The sequence below is a fragment of the Salmo salar genome, chromosome ssa22 (assembly GCF_905237065.1).
Source record: "Salmo salar chromosome ssa22, Ssal_v3.1, whole genome shotgun sequence".
NCBI classification, from domain to species: Eukaryota; Metazoa; Chordata; class Actinopteri; order Salmoniformes; family Salmonidae; genus Salmo; species Salmo salar.
Genome location: NC_059463.1, coordinates 55,222,748 through 55,247,178, shown reverse-complemented (window position 1 = coordinate 55,247,178; position 24,431 = coordinate 55,222,748). Strand labels below are relative to the sequence as shown.

At 42.5% G+C, this 24,431-nt stretch overlaps 1 protein-coding gene across 19 annotated transcripts in view; it reads right to left on the bottom strand.

Moving 5' to 3' along the window:
- The window catches only part of dock3 (dedicator of cytokinesis 3), a 371,769-nt gene that overhangs the window by 94,589 nt on the left and 252,749 nt on the right, over positions 1-24,431 (bottom strand). For all 19 annotated transcript variants that reach the window (XM_045705089.1, XM_045705091.1, XM_045705090.1 and 16 more), the window contains exons 8-12: positions 24,291-24,332; positions 22,228-22,385; positions 14,068-14,149; positions 13,649-13,709; positions 8,106-8,253 (exon numbers count right to left, since the gene is read on the bottom strand). In XM_045705089.1, the coding sequence (XP_045561045.1) occupies positions 8,106-8,253; positions 13,649-13,709; positions 14,068-14,149; positions 22,228-22,385; positions 24,291-24,332 (491 nt within the window). The remainder of the gene's footprint in view (positions 1-8,105; positions 8,254-13,648; positions 13,710-14,067; positions 14,150-22,227; positions 22,386-24,290; positions 24,333-24,431) is intronic.

Genomic DNA, 24,431 nt, shown 5'->3' with positions numbered 1-24,431 from the left:
CAGATCCTACTCCACCTTGACTACATTCTCAGGAACACACCTGAATCCATAACTACATTCTCAGGAACACACCTGAATCCATAACTACATTCTCAGGAACACACCTGAATCCATGCCGTATCGACAGCATTTCCTCCGCGCTAGGCTGAGAAGCCATCACGCACACCACACCTTCCAAACCCCAGGAAACTAAAACTCTGTACTCTTCTACCCTACCTAATGAAAAAACCTGTGGATACCACTAAAACAAATAGTGCATTAACCCTCCACTGTAGAAAATAAACATTTAAGAAAAGACCAAGACAGAATCAAGAAAATAAGTTAGGACAGAGCCTTCCACACCAAACACTCAAACTCCAAAAAACTCCTAGAATGCACTGAGAGAGAGAGAAACGGAGAAAGAAAGAGAGACAGAAAGACAGAGCGAGAGAGAGTGAGAGAAAGAGAGAGACAGAAAGAGACAGAGAGAGAGAGTGAGAGAAAGAGAGAGACAGAAAGAGACAGAGAGAGAGAGAAACAGAGAGAGAGACAGAAAGAGACAGAGAGAGAGAGTGAGAGAAAGAGAGAGACAGAAAGAGACACAGAGAGAGAAACAGAGAGAGAGACAGAGAGACAGAGACAGAAAGAGACAGAGAGCGAGAGTCAGAGAAAGAGACAGAGCGAGAGAGAGAAACAGAGAGAGACAGAGAGAGAGAGAGAGAGAGTCTAATTTAATTGAGATGACCCCCTGTGTATGAGGTAGGAACCCATTATTATACAGTGGTTTGGGTATTTTATCCTGCAGTGGGAACATACTGTATCTCCAACTGTTCATGTTTTCTTCATCCCATTCCATGCAGTGTTTCTAGTAATACATATGAAGTGGATAGTGGATTCTAAGCATCATATCATGTGTTATGTGTGTTATGTTAAAGGCATTATGTAAATAGTAAAACTCTGTGTCTGTTGCATGACATTTCTCTTCCACTTCCCAAGTCTTGCCTCCAGCTGCCCTGGGCACTTCTGGTATAAAATGTCACCTTACACAATGTGTGTCCCAGGAAGTTGTTCTCTTCACACTTTTCCCATCTCTGCTGTATTGTCATGTGCTTCTGGATTTGTTCTGATTGTTCCAATGACTGAGGCAGGCTGCAGAGGTGTCTTCTGCTCTATTCTGTTCTGTTCTATTCTGCTCTGTTCTATTATTTTCTTCTCTATTCTGTTATATTCTATTCTGCTCTGTTCTATTATTTTCTTCTCTATTCTGTTATATTCTATTCTACTCTGTTGTGTTCTATTCTATTCTGCTCTATTCTGTTCTATTATATTCTATTCTGCTCTGTTATATTCTATTCTGCTCTGTTATATTCTATTCTGCTCTGTTATATTCTATTCTGCTCTGTTCTGTTCTATTTTGTTATATTCTGCTCTGTTCTGTTCTATTCTGCTCTATTCTGTTCTGTTCTATTTTGTTCTATTCTGCTCTGTTCTGTTCTAGTCTGTTCTATCTTGTTCTATTCTGCTCTGTTCTGTTATATTATATTCTTCTCTATTCTGTTATATTCTATTCTGCTCTGTTCTGTTATATTATATTCTGCTCTATTATGTTCTGTTCGATTCTGCTCTGCTCTATTCTATTCTGCTCTATTCTGTTCTGTTCTATTTTGTTCTGCTCTATTCTGTTATATTCTATTCTGTTCTCCTCTGCTCTATACTATTTATTCCAGTCTGCAGAGCTCTCCTTGTGTATCTATTCTATTCAACTCTACTGTGTTCTACTATGCTCTGTTCTATTCCATCCAGGCTGCAGACTTCTCCTTGCCTTGCCCCCACTAGAGGTCCTCTCTGTACTGAGAGCCAGTCTGCTGATGTGATGCTCATACAGTCCAGATATGTCTGCTTCTCCTGGGCTTCACTGCCATTTTATCCCTCTCTACTTGTCTGTTTTTCTGTTCTGTCCTAACTGCTGCTTGTTTTCTATCTAAAGGCTGATATAAAGGCCGTCTATGACTTACAGCACAATGACTATGGAACATTATGTTTCCGGTATGAGGGGCAACGCACTAAACATACAAAACATGACATAAATCCAAAGATTAGGCAAGGTCAACGTTTTCAAAATACTGTACTTACACGGACACCTAGCGAATTCATCCACATAACTACAGTATATTGTAACCAGCCTCCTAGCTAATTCATCCACATAGTGACAGCTACAGTATATTATAACCACCCTCCTAGCTAATTCATCCACATAGTGACAGCTACAGTATATTATAACCAGCCTCCTAGCTAATTCATCCACATAGTGACAGCTACAGTATATTATAACCAGCCTCCTAGCTAATTCATCCACATAGTGACAGCTACAGTATATTATAACCAGCCTCCTAGCTAATTCATCCACATAGTGACAGCTACAGTATATTATAACCAGCCTCCTAGCTAATTCATCCACATAGCATCATGATCTGTCACTGTCCAATACTACTGCAGTATTCAGCATCATTATCTGTCACTGTCCAATACTACTGCAGTATTCAGCATCATTATCTGTCACTGTCCAAGACCACTACAGTATACAGCATCATTATCTGTCACTGTCCAATACTACTGCAGTATTCAGCTTCACTATCTGTCACTGTCCAAGACTACTGCAGTATTCAGCATCATTATCTGTCACTGTCCAATACTACTGCAGTATTCAGCATCATTACCTGTCACTGTCCAAAACTACTGTCTGTCTCTGTCTGCCTGCCTGTCTGCCTGTCTGCCTGTCTGCCTGCCTGTCTGTCTGCCTGTCTGCCTGTCTGCCTGTCTGCCTGTCTGCCTGTCTGTCTGTTTGCCTGTCTGCCTGTCTGCCTGTCTGCCTGTCTGCCTGTCTGCCTGTTTGCCTGTCTGCCTGTCTGCCTGTCTGCCTGTCTGCCTGTCTCTGTCTGTCTGTTTCTAGCTGGTCTTTAGTTCCCTTTCTTCCCATACCTCATCAACACATGCACACACACACACACACACACACGCACGCGCACACACACACACGCACGCTGCACGCACGCGCACGCACGCGCACGCACACGCACACACACACACACACACACACACACGCACGCACACGCACACGCACACGCACACGGCCACGGCCACGGCCACTCTTCTCCATGACCTCAATGATATGGATATGTCCCACTAAGAGCCCTGGGCTGGTGAGGTGTATGTGCTACACAGCACTCTGGGAAGGATCACTTACACCTTATTGGAAAGCAGCAGAGTGGATAAAAGTGTGAACGATGGCAATGGGTCAGTGTGTGGGTGTGTGTGTGTGTGTGTGTGTGTGTGTGTGTGTGTGTGTGTGTGTGTGTGTGTGTGTGTGTGTGTGTGCGCATTCTGGTGTAACAGGAAGCTGGTGTGATGTTGATGATGAGGGGCTTTCCTGCGTGGCCAAATACAGGGGGAGGTGCTTATTGTGGAAGTGGGCTGTTCATTGGACGGCTACATGGATCAGACCTTTACCAGCCCCTCGTGGCAAGCTAGGACAGCCTGAAATGGAGGTGCTAGCTGGTGGTGCTGATATTGGTCAGTCTCTGTCACGTACCCAGGATTGCAGTGCTTTGCCTCCAGATTGTGGGCCTGATAAAAAGTAGAACAACACTGTTGACTAGGCAGTGCTCTGTATCAGCTGTCGTAGGCAGCCTTGCTGTTTGTAGATGGAGCTGCTTTATGTACCCTTGAGTAACCATGCATAAAAGGAACCTTTGAAATGTTTTGATCCTTTTTAAATTTATCCAAGGATCTCCAAGGATACCTCATCCTAATACCCTGACAGTACAGAGCCTGTCTCCAAGGATCTCCAAGGTTACCTCATCCTAATACCCAGAAAGCACAGGGGCCCATATCCAAGGATCTCCAAGGTTACCTCATCCTAATACCCAGACAGCACAGGGGCCCGTATCCAAGGATCTCCAAGGATATCTCATCCTAATACCCAGCCAATATCCACTGCCTCCTGAGAGAATCTCCTTATCTAAACAAGACACCCACCACAGAGACAACATCCACCTGTGTTCTGACCAATAAAACATCTGGGCTCATCCAAATACCCAGCAAGAAGACAAGTCTCGTCAACAATGTACAACCTGACATTTGATAATCAGAGAGAGAGAAAAGAAACACAGAGAGAGAGAGAGAGAGAGAGAGAGACAGACAGAAAGAGAGAGAGAGACTAATTTAATTGAGATGACCGAAATGACAGAAAGAGAGAGGGTAAAAAGAGAGAGGGGAGGAGAGAGAAATACCAAGAGGGAAATAAAAAGAGAGCGAGATAGAAATTGAGATCGAGAGAGAGATAGAGAGAGAGAGAGGACGTGAGAGAGCACATGGGAGAGAGAGCGCGAGAGAAAGCGAGAGCAAGAGAGAGAGACTGTGATACCTCTCATCTGACTGCCACAGAACCACAGTAACTACAGTCCAGAACTCCCTCCAGTCCATTTCAGCTGATTAGCTCCTAGCCAGCATAATCACTTCACTGCCACCCCCTGCTCTGATCCAATCCCCTTTGGTGCCAATGGTAACAAAATATTCAACCTGTTCTGGTCTCCTCTGTTCTGCCTCACTACACTGAAAGACGAGGGAAGTCTCTGCCATTCTCCACAGGGCTATGATGTTGAATATGAGGGCATTTCTTCAAGGATTGACTGTCATATTTGTTTTAAAACCGTCTAAACCGTTAAAACGTCTAAACCAGAACTTTAGACGACATCTTGAGTTGAAGTCGGAAGTTTACATACATACACTTAGGATGGAGTCATTAAATCTCGTTTTTCAACCACTCCACACATGTCTTGTTAATAAACTATAGTGTTGGCAAGTCTGTTAGGACATCTACTTTGTGTATGACACAGGTAATTTTTTTTTTTTTTTTAATTTTTCCAACAATTGTTTACAGAAAGATTATTTCACTTGTAATTCACTGTTTCACAATTCCAGTGGGTCAGAAGTTTACATACACTAAGTTGACTGTGCCTTTAAACAGCTTGGACAATTCCAGAAAATGATGTCATGGCTTTAGAAGCTTCTGATAGGCTTATTGACATCATTTGAGTCAATTGGAGGTGTACCTGTGGATGTACTTCAAGGACTACTTTCAAACTCAGTGCTTCTTTGCTTGACATCATGGGAAAATCAAAAGAAATCAGCCAAGACATCAGAAAAAAAATTGTTGACCTCCATAAGTCTGGTTCATCCTGGGGAGCAATTTCCAAATGCCTGAAGGTACCACGTTCATCTGTACAAACAATAGTACGCAAGTATAAACACCATGGGACCACGCAGCTGTCATACCGCTCAGGAAGGAGACGCGTTCTGTTTCCTAGAGATGAACGTACTTTGGTGCGAAAAGTGCAAATCAATCCCAGAACAACAGCAAAGGACCTTGTGAAGATGCTGTAAGAAACAGGTACAAAAGTATCTATAACCACAGTAAAATGAGTCCTATATCGACATAACCTGAAAGGCCGCTCAGCAAGGAAAAAGCCAGTGCTCCAAAACCACCATAAAAAAAGCCAGACTACAGTTTGCAACTGCACATGGGGACAAAGATCGTACTTTTTGTAGAAATGTCCTCAGGTCTGATGTAACAAAAATAGAACTGTTTTAACATAATGACCATCGTGATGTTTGGAAGAAAAAGGGGGAGGCTTGCAAGCCGAAGAACACCATCCCAACCGTGAAGCACGGGGGTGGCAGCATCATGTTGTGGGGGTGCTTTGCTGCAGGAGGGACTGCTGCACTTCACAAAATAGATGGCATCATGAGGTGGGACAATTATGTGGATATATTGAAGCAACATCTCAAGACATCAGTCAGGAAGTTAAAGCTTGGTCGCAAATGGGTCTTCCAAATGGACAATGACCCCAAGCATACTTCCAAAGTTGTGGCAAAATGGCTTAAGAACAACAAAGTCAAGGTATTGGAGTGGCCATCACAAAGCCCTGACCTCAATCCTATTGTCACGTCCTGACCAGTTAAGGGTTATTTGTTATTGTAGTTTGGTCAGGACGTGGCAGAGGGTATTTGTTTTATGTGGTTCGGGGTGGTGTTTTTGGTAGAAGGGTATTTGATTTATGTATTCCGGGGGTTTTGGGCACTGTTCCTTGTTTATGTATTTCTATGTTTAGTCTAGTGAGTTGTATTTCTATGTTTAGGTTGATGGGGGGTTGGACTCTCAATTGGAGGCAGGTGCTTTCTCGTTGCCTCTGATTGAGAGTCCTATATATGGGTAATTGTTTGGTTTAGTGTTTGTGGGAGATTGTCTCTTGTTTTGCGTGTGTGAGCCTTACAAGACTGGTTGGTTGTTTGTGCGTTTTTCCGTGTTTATTATTTTGGTGTTCACTTTATTTCATAAATAAATATCAAGATGAGCATCTACATCCCTGCTGCGTTTTGGTCCTCCTTTCCCGACGACAACTGTGACACCTATAGAACATTTGTGGGCAGAACTGAAAAAGCGTGTGTGAGCAAGGAGGCCTACAAACCTGACTCAGTTACACCAGCTCTGTCAGGAGGAATGGGCCAAAATTCACCCAACTTATTGTGGGAAGCTTGTGGAAGGCTACCCGAAACGTTTGACCCAAGTTAAACAATTTAAAGGCAATGCTACCAAATACTAATTGAGTGTATGTAAACTTCTGACCCACTGGGAATGTGATGAAATAAATAAAAGCTGAAATAAATCACTCTCTCTACTATTATTCTGACATTTCACATTCCTAAAATAAAAGTGGTGATCCTGACTGACCTAAGACAGGGAATTTCTACTAGGATTAAATGTCAGGAATTGTGAAAAACGGAGTTGAAATATATTTGGCTGAGGTGTATGTAAACTTCCGACTTCAACTGTAGTTAAAAAATACAGTAGATACATGTTTTGAACATCTCTGCTTAAATTAGAGTTAAATCAATCAATTATTAAATCAATCAATACCTCAATCAATCAACAGATCAAACAATTGTATCAATAAGCTAGGCGTATGTCCCACGTCACTACTTCACAGGAGAGGCATTTGATTGGCTGAGATAATGGATGGGCTGGACATGATGAGTTTGATGAGTTTGATGAGTTTGGATTGGTCTGTCATGTAGCATGCTTCCGTCTATAAACGTGAGCAGCTCACTATGTGTTGATAGTCCTTTCTCCCGCACTGTTTTTGAAAGATATAACATTAGCCATCAAGGGTGTAGACAAAGAAGAGCTCTCCAGTAGATGTATCAAAACATTCAAGGGCTATTTTCTCCAAAGTGGGGTTTACAAGTTTATCAACTTTCAAAGCCGAATGCCTTTCTCATTGTTCCTCAACTATAGTGTATTATATACCATTTTCTGGGTCTGAGTCTCTACTTTTATCCAATGTAAAAAACACAATTTCAAATTTTGCTACATAAAATCGAATCAAGGCGGTCGGTTACATATAACACTACGTATATCAACATTTATTACAGCGTGCTTACATAACCTTAACGCTTAACAGTCGAGTTAAATTTCACTTGTGGAAAATTAGTAAGGAGAATGAAACATTAACAGCAAGCAGTTCCATAGCTAGTGTTTCTTCAATTCTGACTTCATCAGCATTCAACTTCTGCTTCATTTCCATAGTAAACACATTAGACTGTGTGATGGGGGAAAACATAAGGGCCTAATGAGCCCAACAGAGCAAGACATAACCATTTCTGTTGTGATTGTATTTTTACAAAGACAAAAACCTTACAAATGCACATTCTCCTCAAAACAAATGCAACAATTTTGGTTTAACATAGGGCATAATCGCTTTACAATGTTAACACGTTGATTTCTCTATGACCAGAAGGAGTTCATCATTAGTTGTTCATTGCTGATGGGGAATATTGTGTCGGCTATCAGTATTACAAGTGTTTCTTTCCTATTCTAATATATCTGAGTCTAATGGTGGATGGCTATCAGGATGTGACTGGAGTCTGTTTAAAAGACAATACTGGCTATATAGATATATATACAGCATGCACAATGTGTGTGTGTGTCCGAATATGTGTGTGTGTGTCTGTGTATGCATATTGTATGTTCATGTGTGCGTGCAAGTATGTGTGTGTATGCTACTCACGTGTAGACTTTGAGAACAAAGTCCTTCTCCTCCTTTAGTTCTGAGATGGTCTGTAGTACATCACTCATGGCCAGCACCGCGCAGCCGTACGGCCTTCTGTACTGGACGTGAGGAGGACCCTTCTTAGAGTCATTCAGCAGCATCCGACCTGCACGCACGCACACACGCACGCACACACGCACGCACACACGCTCGCACACACACACACGCACACACACACACACACACACACAGAGAGAGCGAGAGAGAGAGAGACCTTATCACAATCACATCATACCATACCATGACAAGCATGATACACTCACATGTAAACAACCCTGTGTGAATATGCTAGCTGTGAAACAATGTAGCTAGACAAACAAACATGACTATGCCTATCCGTGTGTGTATACCATGGATAGTCCTGTCTGAAGGTGTGTGTATACCATGGATAGTCCTGTCTGAAGGTGTGTGTATACCATGGATAGTCCTGTCTGAAGGTGTGTGTATGACATGGATAGTCCTGTCTGAAGGTGTGTATATATCATGGATAGTCCTGTCTGAAGGTGTGTGTATAACATGGATAGTCCTGTCTGAAGGTGTGTGTATACCATGGATAGTCCTGTCTGAAGGTGTGTATATACCATGGATAGTCCTGTCTGAAGGTGTGTGTATGACATGGATAGTCCTGTCTGAAGGTGTGTATATATCATGGATAGTCCTGTCTGAAGGTGTGTGTATAACATAGATAGTCCTGTCTGAAGGTGTGTGTATACCATGGATAGTCCTGTCTGAAGGTGTGTATATACCATGGATAGTCCTGTCTGAAGGTGTGTGTATAACATGGATAGTCCTGTCTGAAGGTGTGTATATACCATGGATAGTCCTGTCTGAAGGTGTGTGTATACCATGGATAGTCCTGTCTGAAGGTGTGTGTATACCATGGATAGTCCTGTCTGAAGGTGTGTGTATACCATGGATAGTCCTGTCTGAAGGTGTGTGTATACCATGGATAGTCCTGTCTGAAGGTGTGTGTATACCATGGATAGTCCTGTCTGAAGGTGTGTATATACCATGGATAGTTCTGTCTGAAGGTGTGTATACCATGGATAGTCCTGTCTGAAGGTGTGTGTATACCATGGATAGTCCTGTCTGAAGGTGTGTGTATACCATGGATAGTCCTGTCTGAAGGTGTGTGTATACCATGGATAGTCCTGTCTGAAGGTGTGTGTATACCATGGATAGTCCTGTCTGAAGGTGTGTATACCATGGATAGTCCTGTCTGAAGGTGTGTATACCATGGATAGTCCTGTCTGAAGGTGTGAAGGGGAACACAGAACACACAGCAGTGGCAACATTTGATCTGTGGTCACCGCAGTCTGTCTGTCTGTCTGTCTGTCTGTCTGTCTGTCTGTCTGTCTGTCTGTCTGTCTGTCTGTCTGTCTGTCTGTCTGTCTGTCTGTCTGTCTGTCTGTCTGTCTGTCTGTCTGTCATAGCCTAAACGTCACCTGGAGCTGAGCAGACAGTAGCGGAAAAACTTTGTGAGATTCTGAGAGTAGCCCGACACAGGAACTACAGATACTGGATGTTAATTTCATCAACCTGTTGTCTCAGGAGTTTTCCTGCACAACAGGAAATGCAAACTTGTAGCGATGTTTAAAAAGTAGCGCTGAGCGATTAACCAAAATTAAACAACTAATTGACCGAAGTCAGTTCAATTATTTGAATTCCATTTTATAGTTTTTTTTAAATGCACGATAAAGAGGGATAGAAAGCAGATGCTTCGCAAGGTATAAAATACATGATCTAAGTGATTGATATTGGTATTCAGCTGTCATAACATTATGTCTTATTTACATTGAAGAAGTACTAAAATAGTGATTCTGTCAGACAGCATAGGCAGCAGCTCTATAGAGATGAGATGATGACTTGGAATGAAATAATAACGTCATCAAAGGACTGGCTAATAAGTCTGGCTGAACATCTGACTGGCTGACTTACTGCAAATTGAGAAACGATGAGACTAAACTCAACAAAAAGAAGAAACTTTGGAGTATTTTAAATGAAATTATGGGCAGAAAGACAAATTCGAATCAGATGGCTTATTCATCACAAACCATTTGATGTGACCAATTATTTTGAGGATTACTTCATTGGCAAAGTGGGCAAATTTAGGCAGGAAATTCCAACAACGAACAGTGAGCCATCATACTCATGCATAAAAAAAAATTATGAAAGAAAAGCATTGTAAATTTGAATTTTGTAAAGTTAGTGTGGGAGAGTTGAAAAAAATGATTGTTATCTATCAATAATGACATTCCTCCTGGCATTGACAACCTAGATGGAAAGCTACTGAGGATGGTAGCTGACTCTATAGCCACTCCTATCTGTCATATCTTTCATCTGAGTCTAGAGGAAAGTCAATTACTCGTTCTAACAGCAGACCTATCAGCCTGCCGCCAGCTCTTAGCAAACTGTTGAAAAAAACGGTGTTTGACCAAATACAATGCTATTTTTCTATAAACAAATTAACAACAGACTTTCAGCATGCTTATAGAGAAGGGCACTCACAATGTACTGCACTGACACAAATTACTGAAAATTGGTTGAAAGAAATTGATAATAAGAAGATTGTGGGAGCTGTACTGTTAGATTTCAGTGCAGCCTTTGATATTGTTGACCATGTGTGCTTAGTGTCGTTATCCTGTTGGAACGAGAACCTTTGCCATAGTCTGAGGTCCTGAGCACTCTGGAGCAGGTTGTCATCAAGGATCTCTCTGTACTTTGCTCTGTTCATCTTTGCCTCAATCTTGACTAGTCTCCCAGTCCCTTCCACTGAAAAACATCCCCACAGCATGATGCTGCCACCACCACGCTTCACTGTAGGGATGGTGCCAGGTTTCCTCCAGACGTGACACTTGGTAGTCAGGAGTTCAGTCTTGGTTTCATCAGACCAGAGAATCTTGTTTCTCATGGTCTGAGAGTCTTTAGGTGCCTTTTGGCAAACTCCAAGCAGGCTGTCATGTGCCTTTTACTGAGGAGTGGCTTCCGTCTGGCCAATCTACCATAAAGGCCTGATTGGTGAAGTGCTGCAGAGATGTTTGTCCTTCTGGAAGGTTCTCCCATCTCCACAGAGGATCTCTGGAGCTCTGTCAGAGTGACAATCGAGTTCTTGGTCACCTTCCTGACCAAGGCCCTTCTCAGCCGATTGCTCAGTTTGCCCGGGTGGCCAGCTCCAGGAAGAGTCTTGGTGGTTCCAAACTTCTATTTAAGAATGATGGAGGCCACCGTGTTCTTGGGGACCTTTAATGCTACAGATATTTTTTGGTACCCTTCCTCAGATCTGTGCCTCGACACAATCCTGTCTCTGAGCTCTACGGACAATTCCTTCGACCTCGTGGCTTGGTTTTTTCTCTGAAACCTGTTTTTGCTTTGTCATTATGGGTTATTGTGTGTAGATTGCTGAGGATTTTTTAAATCCATTTTAGAATAAGGCTTTAACGTAACAAAACGTGGAAAAAGTCAAGGGGTCTGAATACTTTCCAAGGCATTGTATAGATCCAATGGTTGTAAAAATGGAGAGAGGTCTGTCTGTAATAAAAAACATTCTCTGCTTTATTGACACCACACTCCAAAAAGAAAGTCCTGCAGGCTCTAGTTTTATCTTATCTTGATTATTGTCCGGTCATGTGGTCAAGTGCTGCAAAGAAGGACCTAGTTAAGCTGCAGCTGGCCCAGAACAGAGCCACACGTCTCCCTCTTCATTGCAATCAGAGGGCTAATATTAATTCTATGCATGTCAGTCTCTCTTGATAAGAGTTGAAGAGAGACTGACTGTGTCAGTTCTTGTTTTTAGAAGAAACATTAATGTTTTAATGTAAACATTAATGTTTAACTTTATTGTGCTGGAAAATCAAAATTGTTTGCATAGTCAACTTACACACAGCACTGACACACACACTTACCCCACCAGACATGCCAGCAGTGGTCTTTTCACAGTCCCCAAGTCCAGAACAAATTCAAGGAAACGTACAGTATTATACAGAGCCATGAGTGCATGGAATTCCCTTCCATCTTATATAGCGCAGGTGAACAAGAAACGTGGTTTAAAAAAATAAAATAATGTAACACCTCACAACGCCTCTCCCCCATGTGACCTACTTGTTGTGTGTATGTACTGACATGTGACCTACTGGTTGTGTGTATGTACTGACATGTGACCTACTGGTTGTGTGTATGTACTGACATGTGACCTATTGGTTGTGTGTATGTACTGACATGTGACCTACTTGTTGTGTGTATGTACTGACATGTGACCTACTTGTTGTGTGTATGTACTGACATGTGACCTACTGGTTGTGTGTATGTACTGACATGTGACCTACTTGTTGTGTGTATGTACTGACATGTAACCTATTGGTTGTGTGTATGTACTGACATGTGACCTACTTGTTGTGTGTTTGTACCGACATGTGTAACTGATAGATGTACACACTACATGTTAATGTTTTTAAATGTCTGTAAATTGTAGCCTTTTGTCTGTAATGTCTTTTTCCTTATGTATCGGACCCCAATAAGTCTAGTGGTCGCCATTGGTGTGTGCTAAATGGGGATCCTAATAAATCAAATCAAACAAATATTGTATAAACACAGCTGAAATATTTGATTAAAGTAATGTGAATAAATGATGGTTAATAAGTGATGAGCAGTAATGGACAGTCACTACCATCATGGGACTTTTATTAATTGTTTTACTCTGTGTAGTTACAGCATTCAACCCACATAATGCATAGTGCATTTAAAGTAAAAAAACGAAATTGAAAACCTAAATAATCGAACCGAAACCGAACCGACCTCAAAAAATACTAATCGCTCAGCACTATTATAAAAGCTTCTGAAGTTTGTAATTTCCATTTTGAAATGTCAGAATTGATTTGCCCTAACAAAAAAATATATCGACCCTTACAAAAAACATCCATTAATTATAATCCAAATAATAATTAACATTTCCTGTTGCTGCAGGATCATTTTTCTACTGTGAGAAACTGGGTCAAATTAAGATTCGGCATCTGTAGATCTGTAAAACAAACAGCTAGAGGAAGAACAGTACTAAGATACTGGAGTTTTTTTTTACTTAATAGAGGAAGAGAATCAATGAGACGGATTACTCCGAATGCTTTGTATAAAACATTGAATTTACAGGTAGATGTAGGACTAGAAAACGTATGATAGAGGGAGAAAAAGAGCCTTTAGAACCAGCCAGAGAGATGACAAAGTGCATGCAGAGTTACACACACTTGAGATGCTGAGGACACAGCAGGTGACCCGAGCCCATTTCCTCAAATTAAGAAAGACAAACAGCGTACTGCTTTACTGTCTCTGTGTTCTGCTTCACTGAGACCAAATTAGATTATTTCTGTGTCCCAACATGGCACCTTGTTCCTTACAGTATAAAGTGCACTACTTTTGACCAAGGCCCATGGGGCTCAAAATGTATGCACTACATTGGGAATATGGTGCCATTTGGGACACGACGATTGAACATCCGAGAAAGAGTGGCTTACCGGTTCTGATGATTTGTGAAACAATATACAGGTCCCGCTTCATGTCCTTATTACTTAAATCCTGCAGAGTAAAGAGGTTAAAACATTACTTAGTGATGTCAGAGATGATAAAGGAAAGAGGTTTTAACATATTAGTTGGTGATGTCAGAGATGATAAACCCCATTACCATTATGTGAACAATTGTTTGATGATCATAAAAATGTGTGTGTTTGTTTATATGTACAGCTCACCGCGTGTGTGTGTTTGTGTGTTTGTGTGTGTGTTTTTATGTACAGGTTACTGCACGTGTGTGTGTGCGCGTGTGCGTGTGTGTGTGTGTGTGTGTGTGTGTGTGTGTGTGTGTGTGTGTGTGTGTGTGTGTGTGTGTGTGTGTGTGTGAGTGCGTGCGTGCGTTTGTTTGAATATATGGACAGCTTACCGTGAACAGAGCACACAAACGATCAACCTTGTCTGTGTTCTTGGGACCTTCATTCTTGTTCAGTCTCACCATAAATTTTTCACTGAAATGACAAACAGAGACACTGAAATGGTGCACTGTTAACTGGGACACAAGACTGACAGTATTATAAACAAATGCATCGCAAAATAAAGACCGAGACCATCTAAAGAAAACAGTATATTATTATTACATTATATATTCAGCTTTTTGATTACAATGAATTATTCAATACATTAAAAAAATTCATGAGCCCAAATGTATACATTTTATACGCAAATACTATATGTAATGTCTGAAACACACACACACACACACACACACACACACACACACACACACACACACACACACACACACACACACACACACACACACACACACACACACACACTCTGCATGCAACAGTCAGAGGGGGGTAGGATGCTGGGCTTCAACGATCAGAACATATTTCTTTTTTTTCCTTCTTATTAATATTGTGTCCGATGGCCGCATGCTGCGGCTCCTCATGACTCACAGAAAGCGAAGACAGCCCATCTAAAATAAGACGACACCCATGAGGTACTGTCTTTACACACCAGATACCGTCTGTTCGGTCCAGTAAGGACAAAACATCAGCACAATATAAATGTCGCCAAATGGGTAGTTATTAATCTACAAGCCAACAGCAAGCTACTAGCCTATCTATTAATCTGCACACCAACAGCAAGCTACTAGCCTATCTATTAATCTGCACACCAACAGCAAGCTACTAGCCTATCTATTAATCTGCACACCAACAGCAAGCAACTAGCCTATCTATTAATCTGCACACCAACAGCAAGCAACTAGCCTATCTATTAATCTGCACACCAACAGCAAGCAACTAGCCTATCTAGTAATCTGCACACCAACAGCAAGCTACTAACCTATCTATTAATCTGCACACCAACAGCAAGCTTCTAGATTATCTATTCATCTGCACACCAACAGCAAGCTACTAGATTATCTATTAATCTCCACACCAACAGCAAGCTACTAGATTATCTATTAATCTGCACACCAACAGCAAGCTACTAGATGATCTATTATATCCTATTTATTTATTCTCCAGGAGAAACTTGAATCATCCATCGCCTGCTACCATGCTATGTTTGTGTGCTCCACGGGGCACCATTAATCACAGCAGGATAAATTGCATGTTGTCTCATGAGAGAAAATTCATTTAAGGGCCAGCTGTGCAGCCCAGTTCTGACCCAATTGCAATTTTTAGAGGTCCCTCTTTGTGGCACCTGACCACACAACTGAACAGTAGTCCAGGTGTGACAAAACTAGGGCTTATGGGACCTGCCTTGTTGATAGCGTTGATAACAAGGCAGAGTAGCGCTTTATTATGGACAGACTTCTCCCCATCTTAGCTTCTGTTGCATCAACATGTTTTGACCATGACAGTTTACAATCCAAGGTTACTCCAAGCAGTTTAGTCACCTCAACTTGCTCAATTTCCACATTATTTATTACAAGATTTAGTTGAGGTTTAGGGTTTAGTGAATGATTTGTCCCAAATACAATGCTTTTAGTTTTTGAAATATTTAGGACTAATTTATTCCTTGCCACACAATCTGAAACTCACTGCAGCTCTTTGTTAACCTGTTATGGCTAGGGGGCAGTATTTTCACGGCTGGGTAAAAAACATACCCGATTTAATCTGGTTACCACTCCTACCCAGTAACTAGAATATGCATATACTTATTACATATGGATAGAAAACACTCCAAAGTTTCTAAAACTGTTTGAATGGTGTCTGTGAGTATAACAGAACTCATTTGGCAGGCAAAAACCTGACAAGGTTTCAGGCAGGAAGTGGCCTGTCTGACAAGGTGTCGTTCTTCTTGTCTCTGTTTATTGAAGAGTGAGGATCTTAGCTGTCCCGTGACACTTCCTACGGCTGCCATAGGGTCTCAGAAGGCGGTAAAAAGCTGAATCGTGGCTTTGCAGGCTCTGGCTGAAAAAAAGTAGCGCGTTTGGGTAGTGGCTGGTTACAGTACTGTGAGACTCAGGCTCGTGCCCGCGTCGACCGAAAGCTTTGTTTACTTTCCTCAGTTTAGCTAAAAGGAGATTCCCGGTCGGAATATTATCGCTTTTTTACGAGAAAAATTGCATAAAAATGGATTTTAAACAGCGGTTGACATGCTTCGAAGTACGGTAATGGAATATTTAGATTTTTTTTGTCACGAATTGCGCCATGCGCACGACCCTGATTTACCATTTCAGATAGTGTCTGGGACGCACGAACAAAACGCCGCTATTTGGATATAACGATGGATTATTTTGGACCAAACCAACATTTGTTATTGAAGTAGCAGTCCTGGGAGTGCATTCTGACGAAGACAACAAAAGGTAATGAAACTTTTATAATAGTAAATATGATTATGGTGAGTGCTAAACTTGCCGGGTGTCTAAATAGCGAGCCCGTGATGCCTGGGCTATGTACTTAGAATATTGCAAAATGTGCTTTCACCAAAAAGCTATTTTAAAATCGGACATATCGAGTGCATAGAGGAGGTCTGTATCTATAATTCTTAAAATAATTGTTATGCTTTTTGTGAACGTTTATCGTGAGTAATTTAGTAAAATGTTAGCGAATTCCCCGGAAGTTTGCGGGGGTATGCTAGTTCTGAACGTCACATGCTAATGTAAAAAGCTGGTTTTTGATATAAATATGAACTTGATTGAACAAAACATGCATGTATTGTATAACATAATGTCCTAGGGTTGTCATCTGATGAAGATCATCAAAGGTGAGTGCTGCATTTAGCTGTCTTCTGGGTTTTGGTGACATTATATGCTGGCTTGAAAAATGGGTGTCTGATTATTTCTGGCTTGGTACTCTGCTGACATAATCTAATGTTTTGCTTTCGTTGTAAAGCCTTTTTGAAATCGGACAGTGTGGTTAGATTAACGAGAGTCTTGTCTTTAAATGGCTGTAAAATAGTCATATGTTTGAGAAATTGAAGTAATAGGATTTTTAAGGTTTTGAAAATCGCGCCACAGGCTGGCAGTGGCTGTTACGTAGGTGGGACGAATTCGTCCCGCCTAGCCTAGAGAGGTTAACCTCTTACATCTAGACGTTCCGCTAGCGGAACACCTGCTCCAATATCCAATGATGGGCGTGGCGCGAAATACAAACTCCTCTAAAATACAAAAACTTCCATTTTTCAAACATATGACTATTTCACAGCATTTTAAAGATAAGACTCTCCTTTAAGGGCTGCAGTCATTTCAGTCGCTATAGTAGCTGACATGTATAGTGTTGAGTCATCCGCATACATAGACATTACTCAAAGCCAGTGACATGTCGTTAGTAAAGATTTTAAAAAGAAATGGGCCTAGACAGCTGCCCTGGGGAATTCCTGATTCTACCTGGATTATGTTGGAGAGTCTTCCATTAAAGAACACCCTCTGTGTTCTGTTAGACAGGTAACTTTTTATCCACAATATAGCAGGGGGTGTAAAGCCATAACACATACGTTTTTCCAGCAGCAGACTATGATCGATAATGTCAAAAGCCGTACTGAAGTCAAAACAAAACAGCCTCCACAATCTTTTCATCATCGATTTCTCTCAGCCAATCATCAGTCATTTGTGTAAGTGCCATGCTTGTTGAATGTCCTTCCGTATAAGTGTTCTGTAAGCCTGTTGCCAATTTGTTTACAGTAAGAAATTGTTCAAAAGAACAGCTGCTTTTTCTCTAACAATTGCTCTAGGTCAGTGGAGGCTAATGAAGGGAGGACAGCTCACAATAATGTTTGGAACAGAGTGAATGGAATGGCATTAAACACGTATTTGTTGTATTTGAAACCATTCCACTCATTCTGCCCCAGCTATTATCATAAGCCCCCCCCCAATTAAGGTGGCACCAACCTCCTGTGCTCTAAGTGCAAGACATAACTGCCCATAGGGCGGCGCACAATTGGCCCAGTGTCGTCCGGGTTTGGCCGGTGTAGGCCGTCATTGTTAATAAGAATTTGTTGACTTGCCTAGTTAAATAAAGGTTAGATAAAACAAATAATATATATATATATATTTTAATAACATACTTAGTTTGAAGTTGAACTAACGCTCTGGGGTAAGCTAGCTATAGTATGCAGGTGTTTAGCCAGGCTGATAAATGGAAGTAGTTTCAAGTCCTCTAAGGTAGCTAGATATTTATATTCTAACACACACAAACCCAAGGAGAATCTATCGTCCCAGGGGAGTGAGAGCTGTGGGGAACACGATACCGAGTCCGAGTCCCTGCACCTGCACTCTGAAAGCAGACTGTAGGCGGGCCGTCTTTGATGAATGGTGCTGTAGTGTGTGGGTTTGAGATGTGCGTCCAAAATGGCCCCCTATTACCTAGTCCACTTATTTGGATCAGAGCGCCTGTGGGGGGGATTTATAGGGAATAACGGGCCATTTCAGATGTACACCCCAAACCACACAGCATTGCACATTCATCAAAGATGGCTGCCTGCTAAAGTCTGCTTTCAGACGCTCTTAAATGTCTTCCTCAGGGGAGTGATATGAGGATACCCACCACTCAGCACTCAGCTAAAAGGAGACTTTAGTTAAGAGACTATTGAAACAATACAGGATCAAACAATACAGAAATATTAGATACATACAGTATTTAAACATGTTCAGTTTGGAAAATGGGTAACATCCAGGCTTGATGCCATAATCAAGATATTATTTCCATTACACATTGTTTGTTTGCACAGAAAACGCAGATAGGTTTCTGAATGTGTCTTTACCCAATCACGTGTCAAGTTGCAGTGAGTTGTGCACAGTGACCTGGAGAACAGTGATATTTATGGAGTCTGGGTTCAACGGAGACAATGTTTTAATAAAAACTGAGATGTTTGTTGGACGCTAATAAAATCTGAGTTTACAATGAAATTATACCTGTGCGTACAAGGGAGCTGGGGGAATAGGCAGAGGGAAGGAATTAGGGATTATTTCAATTATAGAGTAATGTTGTGGTGCTGAAGAGTGTGTGTGTGTGTGTGTGTGTGTGTGTGTGTGTGTGTGTGTGTGTGTGTGTGTGTGTGTGTGTGTGTGTGTGTGTGTGTGTGTGTGTGTGTGTGTACAGCTACAGAGGAACTCCATGATCTAGTGTTACTATAACAACCACTACAGTTACAGAGGAACTCCATGATCTAGCGTTACTATAACAACCACTTCAGTTACAGAGGAACTCCATGATCTAGTGTTACTATAACAACCACTACAGTTACAGAGGAACTCCATGATCTAGCGTTACTATAACAACCACTACAGTTACAGAGGAACTCCATGATCTAGCGTTACTATAACAACCACTACAGCTACAGAGGAACTCCATGATCTAGTGTTACTATAACAACCACTACAGTTACAGAGGAACTCCATGATCTAGCGTTACTATAACAACCACTACAGCTACAGAGGAACTCCATGATCTAGTGTTACTATAACAACCACTACAGCTACAGAGGAACTCCATGATCTAGCGTTACTATAACAACCACTACAGTTACAGAGGAACTCCATGATCTAGTGTTACTATAACAACCACTACAGTTACAGAGGAACTCCATGATCTAGCGTTACTATAACAACCACTACAGTTACAGAGGAACTCCATGATCTAGCGTTACTATAACAACCACTACAGTTACAGAGGAACTCCATGATCTAGTGTTACTATAACAACCACTACAGCTACAGAGGAACTCCATGATCTAGCGTTACTATAACAACCACTACAGCTACAGAGGAACTCCATGATCTAGCGTTACTATAACAACCACTACAGCTACAGAGGAACTCCATGATCTAGCGTTACCATAACAACCACATACCGGGAATATGTGAGGGGGGCATTGGTTGGACAAAAATAAGAACAGTCTTGTTTTCGGCTGCCCTTTCAGCCTACGCAGGGCTAGCACATGGCCAGGTTGTGAGTGGGAGGGACTGCAGTTATAGTTCTGTCATAAACAGAAAGAGAGGAGAGGAGAGGAGAGGAGAGGAGAGGAGAGGAGAGGAGAGGAGAGGAGAGGAGAGGAGAGGAGAGGAGAGGAGTGGAGAGGAGTGGAGAGGAGAGGAGAGGAGAGGAGAGGAGAGGAGGGTTAGATTGGGAGGGACTGCAGTTATTGTTATGTCATAAATAGAGGGAGAGAAGGAAGAGAGGAGAAGAGAGGAGAGGAAAGGAGAGGAGATGGAGGAGAGAGAATAGAGGTTTGACAAAGAAAGCTACACTTCAGCCCACATTTATTTAAATATGCCTCCTTGGTAACTAAGTCTCCTTGGAAACTATAACACTACTAGAGCTCCTTTGGTCTCTAGGCAAACCTCTTCAGTCTTTATTGATTCTACTGTGTTCCCATGAAACAGGTCCTCCTCTACATATTCTCCTCTTCATTTTCCACCAGAACACCTCCAGAGACCAGCGTTCCCAGAATCACAGGAAAAATAAATATTCCTCTCTCTATAAACTTTGTTGTTGTTCCTTTTTTTCTTCTTCTTTTCATTCCTCTACTGGGTTCTGAACGATGACAAATACATGTCAGTATTGCAGAGGGTTGATGTAGTATGATGTTCTCAGTGACAGACTACTGTGTATCTTCATCACGTCATCCTTCAGAACAGAGGCTGCCACACACACACACACACACACACACACACACACACACACACACACACACACACACACACACACACACACACACACACACACACACACACACACACACACACACACACATACACCTGCCTCTTGTAACCTGAACTGACTGTCATTGTGAGAGAAGATAATGCCATGACAACAGGTTATCTTGACAACAGGTTATCATGACAACAGGTTATCATGACAACAGGTTATCTTGACAACAGGTTATCTTGACAACAGGTTATCAAGGTCAAGCCAACTGGACAAGTTTCCTTAAGCTGACCTCTGTGTGTGGAGGGAGGAGGCAGGGGGAGGCAGAGAGGAAAGAGGAGGTATACAGTATGTGTGTGTGTGTGTGTGTGTGTGTGTGTGTGTGTGTGTGTGTGTGTGTGTGTGTGTGTGTGTGTGTGTGTGTGTGTGTGTGTGTGTGTGTGTGTTGCCCGCTGTTCGTCTAGCTATCTCCCTCCTCCTCTGTCTACCTCCACTGCCTCCTCCTTCTCATCTCTGCCACCCCCTGCTTACCCTCTTCTCCTCTCCACCCCACCTATCTCCCCCCTGCCCCCCGCCTCTCCCCCTGCCCCCCGCCTCTCCCCTATCTCCCCCTGCCTCTCCCCCTATCTCCCCTGCCTCTCCCCCATCTTCCCCCATCTCTCCCCTGCCTCCACCCATCTCTCCCCTGCCTCCCCCATCTCTCCCCTGCCTCCCCCTATCTCCCCCCTGCCTCCCCCTATCTCCCCCTGACTCCCCCTATCGGTGCTCATTTCCTGTCTCTCTAATCCCTAGAGAAGAAAGTCCTCAGTGGTGAAACGCATGCAATATTATACTGCTGCAACACATACACACACACACACACACACACACACACACACACACACACACACACACACACACACACACACACACACACACACACACACACACACACACACACACCCCAACATCAATCTCATTATATACATTAGCTATTCATTATCTTTTACGATCATTAAAACAACAATACATTATTTATTAGCCCCATTAATGAATCTATACATTATTCATTACAGCAGCACTGTACTGCTAGTTCACCATCAGGGACTAATTGTCAGGGAGATGTATACTGAAAGAGGTTTTAAGCGAATGCAAAGTACTTAAACGTTTTTAATGTAAACGGCTAAATGGATCAGAGGAAATCAATCCAAATGCATAAACATTTTGATTCACTCCATTGATGTTGATATTGACTACTTTTAACAGTTGTTTTTCCAAAAAACAGGGGTGTTCCATAACCTCTTCTATATTTCCACTCCATCCCCAGATTCTGCTTGCCCTCCCTCAGGTTGTACAGGTGAACAGGCCCCCGGTGAACCACTAGCATTATAGCACACCGGAAACTCTAGAATCTCTTTTACTTGATAGCTTTCACTTCCTCCGGTTGTTCAGGTAGTTCGACCCCAACCACTTTGCAGCACAAAACTACAGCATGCCTTTACCTGATCTGTTTCCCCTCCCTGAGATCGTAGAGAGAGAAGAAGATGTCTGTGTCTTCTCCCATGGTGTTGTAGGTGAAGCTCTTCAGGCTGACGAACAGGTGGTGAGGGACGGGGATACGACAGGGCTCTACACCGTGGCCCCGACGTACACTGTCAGCCTGTGTGGACGAGACAGCACACAAAGACGTGTACACAGGGCTAGAATACACTGTCTAAAAAAATCTAGATGTTTCAACTAAATAACTGGCTCCACAGCCTTTTTTCTTGTTTACTTAATTCACTTGTCGGTAAAAGTGTTACCTGAATTTAAAATTTTTAGTTGGCTCAAACTTAGCTCCAACATGAGAAAACGTAGGCAAAAATGTAGTCAACTTAAAATGATGTGTTTACTCAATTTGTCTCAACTACAAATTATTATTTTGCCATTTTTTTACAAACAAAAAAGGCTGTGGAATTAGTTCCACACACACACAGTACTTTTAACATGGTCTTTCAACTTACACATTTTACATACATGTTGTGCATGTTCATTTATACAGTAATTAGTATTCATCATGTCCTCACCTGGGATTTAAACTCACAACCTCTTGGTTCACAGCATTCCAATCTTCCTGCTACACCATCACGTCTGTGTCAATAACTGATTTCACCTGTATTGTTACACTTTGCACTTCAGTGTAAATCTCAGCTCTGCTAAATGTACACTCAAGAAAAACTATTTTATTTTCAGGAGTACCATTAAAACAGAGTAAAATGCCCCACCAACATTAGACAACTATACAGAAAAAACAAAAAATGCTTAAATAAGCAAATCAATCAATGATGAGAGAATATTGATATTAAACAATAATCAACAGAGATATGGTGGCGTAGCAGGAAGATTGGAACGTCATTAAACCAATCGGTTGTGAGTTCAAATCCCAGGTGAGGACATGTTGAATACTAATTACTGTATAAATGAACATGTTAAAAGCGCTGTGTAACTCGTTTTGTGTGTTTCTTCATACTGGGTGACTTCAACCTGACAGGTATTCTGTCACCCTGTGGGGACGAGCCAGGACAGGGATACAGTCACCCTGTGGGGACGAGACAGGACAGGGACATTGTCACCCTGTGGGGACGAGACAGGACAGGGAATAGTAAACCTGTGGGGACGAGACAGGACAGGGATACAGTCACCCTGTGGGGATGAGACAGGACAGGGAACAGTAAACTTGTGAGAACGAGACAGGACAGGGACATTCCACCCTGTGGGGACAAGACAGGACAGGGAACAGTAAACCTGTGGGGACGAGACCGGACAGGGAACAGGAAACCTGTGGGGACGAGACCGGACAGGGATACTGTCACCCTGTGGGGACGAGACAGGACAGGGACATTGTCACCCTGTGGGGACGAGACAGGACAGGGAATAGTAAACCTGTGGGGACGAGACAGGACAGGGATACAGTCACCCTGTGGGGATGAGACAGGACAGGGAATAGTAAACCTGTGGGGACGAGACAGGACAGGGATACTGTCACCCTGTGGGGACGAGACAGGACAGGGACATTGTCACCCTGTGGGGACGAGACAGGACAGGGAATAGTAAACCTGTGGGGACGAGACAGGACAGGGATACAGTCACCCTGTGGGGACGAGACAGGACAGGGACATTGTCACCCTGTGGGGACGAGACAGGACAGGGAATAGTAAACCTGTGGGGACGAGACAGGACAGGGAATAGTAAATCTGTGGGGAGAGACAGGACAGGGAACAGGAAACCTGTGGGGACGAGACAGGACAGGGACATTGTCACCCTGTGGGGACGAGACAGGACAGGGAACAAGAAACCTGTGGGGACGAGACAGGACAGGGACATTGTCACCCTGTGGGGACGAGACAGGACGGGGAACAGGAAACCTGTGGGCACGGGACAGGACAGGAAACCTCAGGGCATGTTATATTATATGTGCATTATTGTACATAGATAATTAGATAACATGATGTATGCATTGTGATGGTCATTTTCATGCAGTAGTGACAATGTGTGCATGATAGCAACTGCAGAGAGTATGTTGTACCTGGGTTGTGCTTTGCTGGACACTGTGTCTGCTGGACAGATGCTGCAAAGACATGAAAGAAAAGAAGAGAGAGAGATAGAGATAGAAAAGAGGAGAGAGTGAGAGAGGAAAGAGAGAGAAATGAGAGAGAGATAGAAAGAG